The 10,321-nt window shown below is 40.0% G+C and overlaps 1 protein-coding gene across 1 annotated transcript; it reads left to right on the top strand.

The window, feature by feature from the left end:
- Positions 1-214: 214 nt before the first annotated feature.
- LOC119519705 (olfactory receptor 1468-like) lies at positions 215-1,159 on the top strand. The gene has a single exon (XM_037817457.1). The coding sequence runs from the start codon at positions 215-217 to the stop codon at positions 1,157-1,159; it is 945 nt and encodes a 314-aa protein (XP_037673385.1).
- Positions 1,160-10,321: the final 9,162 nt, after the last annotated feature.

Raw genomic sequence — 10,321 nt, 5'->3', positions numbered from 1 at the left:
GCCATTTTTAAAAGCTGCATTTTCTTGATTTCGCACTTGTCCAGTTACTGCGAACCTTTAACTATTTTTAAGGGTGTGTGGAAGACCATTGTGCAGTTTTTGAAAGTTGTTCAAAGGTTCTGTGGGGGAACACCAAGGAGTGTCTTATACTGCCATCTTGGTTGACTTGAAGCTGTGACCTTTCACTTTTAATCCCATTTTCCTCCCTACAGACATGGACAGAGACAACGAGACTAGAGTCACAGAATTCCTTCTCCTGGGACTGTCTGGGCAATCAGAGCAGGAAGAGGTCCTCTTTGGACTGTTCTTGTGGATGTACCTGGTCACCATCATTGGCAACTTTCTCATCATCTTGGCCATCACCTGTGACAGTCATCTCCACACACCCATGTACTTCTTCTTGGCCAACCTCTCCTGTGTTGACATCTGTTCTTCCTCAGTCACAACCCCTAAGATGCTGGTAAATCACCTACTGGGATGCAAATCTATCTCTTATGTGGAATGTATGACCCAGATTTACTTCTTCATCGCTTTTATCAACATGGATGGGTTCCTCCTGAGTGTGATGGCCTATGACCGCTATGTAGCCATCTGTTGCCCACTTCACTACACCATGATCATGAGGCCCAAGCTCTGTGTCCTTCTGGTGGCTGTGTCTTGGGTGATTACAAATCTCCATGCTCTCCTACACACTCTTCTCATGGTCCAACTCATATTTTGTGCCAACAATTCTGTTCACCACTTTTTCTGTGACCCTTATCCCATTCTGAAGCTCTCTTGTTCAGAGACCTTTATCAATGACCTGATGGTGTTTACTGTGGGTGGGCTGATATTTCTAACACCATTTATGTGTATCATCGTTTCATATGCCTACATCTTCTCTAATGTACTGAAACTGCCATCTGCCCATGGAATAAGGAAAGCCCTGTCCACATGCGGATCCCACCTCACTGTGGTCTCCCTCTTCTACAGGGCAATCCTGGGGGCGTATATGCACCCTTCAGCCTCCTACTCAGTACAGGACACAGTGGCCACAGTCGTCTTCACGGTGCTGACACCCACGGTCAATCCCTTCATCTACAGCCTGAGGAATCGTGACATGAAGGGGGCCCTAAGGAAACTAATTCTCAGATCCAGAATTAGAAAATTTCAGAGCTGAGAGGGATTGTGGAAATCATACATTTCCTCATTTTTCAGACTAAGAAACTGATACCCAGACAGGTGTAATAACTCACCTATGATTACACGAATGTTAGTGAGACGTGATCTTGGATTGATTCTAAGACATTTGTTTTACATACAAGAAAAACTGAGGTCCAGATATACTTGGGTATGTTGGGGGGAGGGGTGTGGGTGTGTCCAGCAATCCTCCAAGACGCTGGCCACCACAAAGGTGGAATTACAGAGGACTGTAGAATAAGTCTCCTCAGAGTCTACTGACCCCTATGGACTTACATGAGAAGCTGCTACAATCATCACCAGTTTACCGAGTCACAGAAAGTTTAATGTATCCAGGGCATACAACCAGTTAACTGTGACAGAATGACTCCTATCTCCTCCCAGGGTCTTTGGCCATTACAGAGTTAGGTAATTCTTCCTCTATCCAAGGCTCAAGTCCTTTCCCCCCACCTCCCACAGCTCAGAAACTCATTCCCCCTCTCCCCTCTCCATCTAACCTACTTTTTCTTACTCAGCATGAGTATCGGGAAGTTTTGCAAAGTAGCTATATTTCCTCATGGAACTCTTAGCATTCAGTTTTAGATTGGCTACTGGAAGCAGAGGTTCCCTTTAAAGCAGAAGTGTCCTGAGTTTCTATACAGCTTAGGGACAGGGAAACAATGAAGTAATTATAGGACTCGGATTAGAAAGCAGAATTTCTAATTCCCATTCCATAGCTTGTTCCACTCCATGGAGCCACGTGTCGAGGAGGCCCAGGCTGTTCCTAGTATACACCTGAGGCGTAAGAACTCACAAGGCCAGTTCCATCTTCTCTCTCTTGATGCCCAAAGAGTACGCACCTAAATCCCCAGTGGTCAGTCTTCAGTCCCCTTCCCCTCACTGGCCTCCTTGCCTCTGGCTTCTCTCCTTTATCAATCTCTTCCACTCTCGTGGCTAATCAGTATTCATTATCCTCATTCTCACATCCTTCATGTCTTGGTCCTGACATTGACCTTCTCCCACTGTGAACAAAGCAACAGCCTCATGGTGGATCTCTCTACCTCCTGTATCTCCCAACGTAAATTTGTCCTGCACATCCCACTGGTTTAACCCTTCTGAATCATGGATTGTATCCTGTCAGCCAATCCTTATAGAAGATACTGAAGAGGGTTCCACTGCCAGGACAAATCCTAATATTCTTATCTTCAAATTCAAAACCCAAAACAATTTGGCCTCACATTACACTTACAGCTTTATTTCTCATCAACTCACATATCTAGTGCCTCTATGACTTGTTTCTCCTAATTCCTTCGTTCTTTCTCTGGTGAAAGTCTCCCCTGATTTTAAAAAACTTCAATAATATTGCATTTCCCTTATCTCCTTTACAAATCGCATCCACCTACAGTCATAGAGTACACAATACTGTGCTTCTCAAACTGGTGCATGTGAACTCCCAGGGGACTGCATGTTGGTGTCAGTGGGAACTTGACCGTACAAGATAAACTTGATATATTCTTCTGTACTCTCAATTTTATCTTAGAGATAGTTTAGTGTAAATGTTTGAGATACAATAACATGGAGCAGGTATTGGACTTTAAGGTTACGTGCCTTGTTTTGAACTTATCATATTCCTCCTTGCATTACCCATATCTGCACACATAATCACTATCATTACACTACAAGCTCTTTTTCTGAGAAAGTGATATAGCTGATGGACAGGTATAAACCCTGCAAATGTCAGTAGAATTTTTGTTCATCCTAAATAATCAGGCACTGAAAAATAACAGATGATGTGCTAGGCAAATCTAGTAAGAAATTGGGAAGTGAACATTTCTAGACACCAGAAATCAGAGCAGTAAAAATTAAAATTTAGGGGACTAGAGTATGGCTAAAGTTACTCCAGAACTTGGAAAGACTTCACTGAATTCTGGGATCCAGGGAGGCGGTAAGGTTGAATGGAAAGAGCCACTCTCTCACGCAACTCTGTTAAAAGCTGGGTAGGAGGATGGAGTAGAGGAAAGTCAGTGAACTCATTCTAAGTGCAGAGTCAAAGGGAAAAATTGCTCTCCATCTACATCCTCCCCACCAATTTATCTCAGGGGAGGTCAGCATTTGCCAGGCAGAAAGATCAGCCTGAAGGGGAAAAGAAACCCCAAAAGGTCAGCAGCATTGTGAGCAAACCGAGGGAAGGGCTCCACCTTGCTCTGGCTATGGTGTGAAAGGTTATGTGCTGGCTAATTCTACAGCAGCTCTCAGCAGCTCTTCTCAGAGGCCAGCTACATTCACAGGGCAGGAACTGGTCATAAAATAGAGCTCAGCATCATTCAGGGCCCTCACTGCCCTCTCTCCCTGGGAGTCCATGCAGTGCCAGGCTGAAAGAAATCCCCTGCGGCAGCTGGGGAGTCAGGATTAGACTTGGGTCTGGGGATTCGCTCTCCAGGGCCTGAGTTGGCAGAGACAGAACTGCGCATGGAGCCTCATCTTCTCAGCTAGGACTCCTGGGAGGTATCACTCCCTCTTCCCCATAGGCATTTCTGTCTAATCCTAATTAGCCGTTATGGCCCAGCTCTTTGCAAGCCAATTAAAAGAATTCAGGGAGAAAAGTTTTACTTCAGTTTAGCGAATGTTGAAACAGTCTCGTTCATCTTCCTGGCAGTTCCCCAGACACTGCTGTCCCCAGAGGAAGCAGAGCCTGCTCCATGTCACGGCCATTAGAAATATTTCAAGTACCCTGGAATCACCTCTCTCCAATTTTTCCTTCAAGTATCCTACTGCAAGGCCACTGCTGCCAGGGAGCCTTCTGGGGACCCAGCACTGTCTCTGTTATGAGCTGCAGAAGCCCTTCCTACTGTTCACCAGCTATTGTAAACTTGCAGAGATTGTTATTGTCCTGCTGTAACACCTTGTCTCCCAGTACTTGAGGGCAGAAGCTAATCTTTCTATGTATTTAATCTCTCATCATGTCAATAAACCTTCAGCAGATGACTTTGTTTTGGGCACGGATCTTTTGCCACAGGAACATTGAAAGCAATTTTGTTTAACTGGTGAATTCTGACTCATAGGAAATCTGACTATCAAGACTAATTCTTCATTTGAGAGCCACATGTTCAGTGTATTGTTGAACCTACTTTCAAAACAGGTCATCTTTTATTTGGTCTAAACTTCAGGCTTATCATATTGGTCAAAAACTACTAGCCCAGACACCTTGAAGAAATGGCTGATTTTTGGCCTGAATCAGGGGAAACACAAGACGAGCCTGGAGCATCTTCTGCTGTAAGAAAGAGGACATGCTAAAAAAAAAAAATACCAAAAGGATGGAGGCATGTCAAAGGGACATAGGGGCCAACTTGAAAGACCTCCGAACAGCCAAAGATAGCACAATTTAAGCAACAAAATAAAATAGTATTGGATTATAACCCAATTTATAAAAGAAATATACATGAGTCCATACTGATGAAAATGAATGACTGAATAAACACATACATGGGAAAGAAGGGACAAATTTTCCTTATAGAAGAATTCCAAATAATATATGCAGATATCCCCTCCATTTGCCACCCATCAAGAGGTGGAATTTAATCCTGCCCCCCATCCCACCCCTTGAAGGTGGACTGGCTTTAGTAACTTGCTTCAAAAGATTACAAAGGCAACAATTAAAACTTTGCTGTGGAGAACCTGGCAAACAACACCTTAAACAAGCGACTAAGGTTACCCATCGGTTACCCATCAGTTTTATTGGTTATAAGTCATGTGGCGATCACGAACCCCTGACATGATGTGATGAGATGTGTACTTCACCTGTGTGGTATTCTTTGAAAAAGCCATGACAATCTAACCATGAGAAAAAAATCTGAGAAACCAAAATGAACAGAAATTCTATAAAATCCCTGACCAGTATCTCCAAAAGTGATAACATCATGAAAAACAAGGAAAAAATGAGAAACTGTCACAGATAGGCGAAAACTCGGGAGACATGAGTGTTTTCTTTTAAAAGCAGTTTTATTGAAATATAATAACATACCATACAATCCATCCAAAGTGTACAATCAATGGCTTTGCGTATAACCGCAGTGTCGGGCCGTCATCACCACAATCAATTTCTGAACATTTACATTACTCCAAAAAGGAAAACCTCATACCCCTTAGCAGTCACCTCTCAATCCCTATATCCTTTCTCAGCCTTACATACCACTAATCTAATTCTGTCTCTACAGATTTATTTATATTTACATTTTATGCAGATGAAATCACACCATATGTAGTATTTTGTGTCTGGTTTCTTTCACTTAGCATAATGTTTATCAATTAGAGAAGTTGTAGGTTTATATAAAAGTCAAGGAAAAAATACAACATTCCCATATACCCCCTGTTGCTGACACTTTGCATTGGTGTGGCACCTTTGTTATAATTGATGAAAGAATATTAAAATATTACTGTTATCTATAGTCCATTCTTAGCATTAGGTGTGTTTTTTCCCACATACTACCCCATTAACACCTGGTAATAGTGATGTACATTTGTTATAATTCATAAAAGAACACTCTTACATTTGTACTATTAACCACCATCATCGTCCACAATAGGGTTCACTGTGTTATACAGTCCCATGTTTTATTCTCTAATTTGGGTCATAACATACATGACTCAAAACTTCCCTTTTCAACCACATTAATATGCATAATTCAGTGCTGTTGATTTCACTCACTATAATGTGCTACTATCATGACTATGAATTTCCAAACATTTACAAACACCCTAATTAGAAATTCTGCACAATTAAGCATCAGCTTCCCATTCTCTATACCCTTCTATCTCCTGGTAACCTATATTCTAGATCCTGACTCTCTGATTTGCTTATCATAATTAGTTCATACAAGTGAGATCATACAATATTTGTCCTTTTACATCTGATTTATTTCACTCAACATTATGTCCTCATGGTTCATTCATGTTGTTGCATGCATCAGGACTTGATTCCCTCTTACAGCTGAATAATATTCCATCATATATATACATATACACCACATTTTGCTCATCCATTTATCGGTTGATGCGTACTTGGTTTGCTTCCATCTTTTGGCAATTGTGAATAATGTTGCTATGAACATCGGTGTGCAAATGTCTGTTCGTCCCTGCTTTCAGTTCATCTGCATGTTCGTAAATATACAAAGGAGTAAGAAGGGGAAGTATTGATCTGTATTTAGATTTATTCTGCAACCTATGTATGGTGAGAATAGTGCAACAATATCCTCATCTGTAAGATTTATAACATGGCCACTATTTTGTGATAACAAATAAGATGACTATAAATATCTGAAAATTAAATACTATTCTGAAACTGTAAAAAAAATTTAGAGGGGCATATACGGAAAAATATACCTATTGCAAACTAATTACAGTTAGTAGTATTTTAACGCTCTTCCATCCACAGTAACAAATGTACTATACCAATACTATGAGTCGACAATGGAGGGGGGGTAGTTAGGGGTAAGGGAGGATATGAGTTTCCTTTTTTGTGTCTGTATTTCTTTTTTGGAGTAATGAAAATGTTCTAAAAATTGAAAAAAAAATTAATTGTGGTGATGGATGCACAGCTGTATGACGGTACCGGGAGCAACCGATTGTTTGATTGTACACTTTGGATCTTTGGATAATTGTATGGTATGTAAACAATCTCAATAAATAAAAAATTTTAAAATTAAAAAAAAATGCCAATCCATTTCTGGTACATTGCATTATAGAAGCTTTGTCAAACCAAAATAGGGTGTTCAAAGAATTTTTTTTACCCATGCCCTCTTTGCTTTGTTTTCACCATATTCTCTCTCAAAAGCAGTGCATTATGACAGTATTTGTGGAATGGATGAGATTAAAAAATGTCCATCACTCCTAACCTGCTGAAATAACTTCTAAGGGCCTTTATACCCCATTTCTAACTCAGTGCTTTACTGTTAAAGAAATACAACTAAAGGCAAGGAAGTTCCATGTCTTAGAATCCTATCACTAATCAGTAAAGAAGGCTTCCTGGAAAATACTTTCAGTGAACTCTTGGTGTGGTGCCCCAGATATTTTTACATCCTGGACACTGCACTGTTTTGAGTCCTCTGGTTAGTAGGAGGAAGGCTGTTTTGAAGGGGGATAAAGGAGAGAGCAAAACTGGAAACTGTGGCCTAGAAATTCATTCCCTTAAAACTATCAATAGCTATGTATCCCTGGGCAAGTCTTCATGTATTCCCAATCATATGCAAACTCTAGAGAAACTCATGAAGAAGCATGCCAGCATGTACTGAATGTTTATTGCAGTATGTTTTCTAAAAGCTATTATTACTTATATTTGAAAATGAAAAAGAATATCTTGAGATAGAGTCTGTATCAGGTCTACTGTAAGCCATTTGATTAGTGACAGGTACAAGACTTCATTTTCTGTTTCTTCTTTCATTCTTCAGTTTCCCTTTTCTTGCCTTTCTGTGATTTACTAGATCATTTTTTAGGATACCATCTTGATTTATCTATAGTTTTTTTGAGTCTATCACTTCATACAACTTTCTAAGCAGTTACTCTAGGTAAAACAATGTACAAACATAACTTATCACAGTCAACTGGTATTGACATTTTACCAGTTGAAGTGACATGCAGAAACTTTACTTTCATTTAGGTTCCCTTGCCTCCCTACTTAAAAAATATAATTGTCTTAAGTATTTCATCTGTATATTGAGCTCTATATCAAATGGTTTTACAATTTTTGCTTCAACAATCAAGTATGATTTAAGAAACTCAAGATAATTAATCTATTATATTTACCCGTATTTTATCTATCCCAATGCTCTCCTTTTCTTAATTCCAAGTCTTCTTCTGTTATTATTTACTTTGTTTAGAGTATTTCCTTTAGTCCTTCTTTAAAGGTATATGTGCTAGCAACAAATAATCTTAGTTATCCTTAGTCTGAGAATGTCTTTATTTCTCCTTCATTGCTGAATGATAATTCCACTGGATGTAGAATTTTTGGTTTGATAGTCCTTTGTCTTTCAATATTTGGGAGATGTTATGCTGCTTCCTTCTGGCCTCCATGTAAGGGAGGACCTGGTAGGAATGGACTGACTCCATCTTGGCAGGACCCCCAAATATAGGATTTCCCCCAGCATTTTATTATGAGAATTTCCAAACACAAAGCCAAGTTGAACTATAAAGTTAACACCCCTATACCACCAGGCAGATTCTACCATTAATGTTACTGTATTTGTTTAAGAGTGGCTTTTAACAGTCAAAAGCTGGAAAAAATAAAAAATGTCCATCTACAGTATTGTAGGTATAGCTACATGTAATAATGAAGGTGAATCTGGCAAATACAATGTTTGGAAAAACAACAGGCACAAAAAAGAGTGTTGTATAATTCTATTATGTAAAGTAAATAACAGGCAAGACTACTGAATAAGGATACGTAAATGGAGAATTTATAAAGAACAGCAAAAAAAAAGAGTATCCCAAATGTCACAATAATGGCTGTGATTAGGGATTAGGAAGGGGGTACTGAGTGTTAATAAGGATCTACTCAACTGGGGAAAGGGGATTTACAAGGTTGTTCTTCGTATGTGTTATGGTGAACTATATGATCTAATTTACTTTATGTATGGATATTTCACACTTTAAAAAGTGTAAGAAACAGAATTCTGGGGAAGACGGTCAAGTAGGGAGTTCTAAGTATCAGTCCTTCCACCAAAACAACCATTAAACAGGAAGGAATTGTCTGAAACAACTGTTTTGAAATTCCAGAGGCCAGAAGAACACTGTACAGCATCCAGGAAGAGCAAGACCTGGGTAAATTATGGTAAAGAGCAGTAATTGTGCTCTCCGCTCAGAGGCCACTGGTGCCCATGCCCCACTCTTGTGGCAGACACCCATGGGGTCCAGTCCCTGGCTACCCTCTGGTGACAGAAGGGGACTTAAAAATCCTCTTCCCCAAGAACAGGGATGGGCATGGCACATCACTAATCATGGCTTTTGATTATTGAATTTGGGTTGCTGAGTTCTGGCTCTGAGGGCAGCCACTGTTTCAATCCGGTCTGGACAAAAGCAGCAGCAGCCATGGTTTCAACCTCCCCAGACAGGGGCCAAGGTGGTGATTTAAAGACATGGCATTTCCTAAGGGCTATGCGAAGGGCTGCATTTATTGGGCAGGCCAGGAAAACTAAGCTTTGGGGTGCTGTCAGAGAAACCTGTGGAGCCCTTCTGATCCCCTAACCAGGGCACTCTGGAGCAGGTCTGTGCCCTCTTTGTGGGTCCCTGGCCCTGTTTTGGCTGGGAAAGACTGATTTGGGATAAACATAAACAAAAATACACCCCATTATATGATTACACTATCAAATTCAAAGGACAAGGAAAGATGCAAGAGAAAAGCAATATGTTACATACAAGGGAGTACCAGTGAAGATCGCTTATTTCTCATCAGAAACCATGGAAGCAAGAAGGTAGTGGGTTGAAATACTTAAAGTGCAGAATTCTTTCAAAAATGTAGAGTACCAACTACTTGATGGTACTGTGAATGGTTGATTGTACAGTGTGGATGATTGTATGGTATGTGAATATATCTCAATAATACTGAATTTTAAAAAATGAGGGAGAGATTGAGACATTCTCAGATAAACAAAAGCTGAGGGAATTCATCACCCCTAGATGTGCCCTACAAGCAATGCTAAAGGGAGTTCTTCAGACTGAAGGGAAAGGACACTGGACAGTGGCTCAAAGTGGCATAAAGAAATAAACACCTGCAGTAAAGGTAATCATTTGGGTTATTACAAATGCCAGTATTATTGTATTGTATTGTTTGGAATGTAATTCCACATCTTACTTCCTGTAGGTGCTAAAATACAAATACATTAAAAGTAATGATAAATCCTTGTTTTTGGACATACGATGTACAATGATGTAAGTGGTAAGGAGGTAAAGGACTTGTACACAGAAAACTATAAAAGACTGCTAAAAGGAATTAAAGAAGACCTAAATAAATGGAAGGATATTCTGTGTTCACAGACTGGAAGGCAAAATACCATTAAGATGTCATAGTACTCCAAGCAATTCATAGATTCAATGCAATGCCAATCAAAATTCTAACAACCTTTGTCACAGAAACGGAAAAGCCAATCATCAAATCTACATGGCAGGGTAAGGG

This window comes from Choloepus didactylus, chromosome 24 (genome assembly GCF_015220235.1).
Source record: "Choloepus didactylus isolate mChoDid1 chromosome 24, mChoDid1.pri, whole genome shotgun sequence".
In the NCBI taxonomy this organism is placed as follows: domain Eukaryota; kingdom Metazoa; phylum Chordata; class Mammalia; order Pilosa; family Megalonychidae; genus Choloepus; species Choloepus didactylus.
Note: the sequence above shows the minus strand (reverse complement) of the source record. Positions and strands in the feature narration are given on the sequence as shown.

Coding starts and splice junctions, on each gene's coding strand:
- LOC119519705 (XM_037817457.1), top strand. CDS start 215: ATGGACAGAGACAACGAGACTAGAGTCACAGAATTCCTTCTCCTGGGA.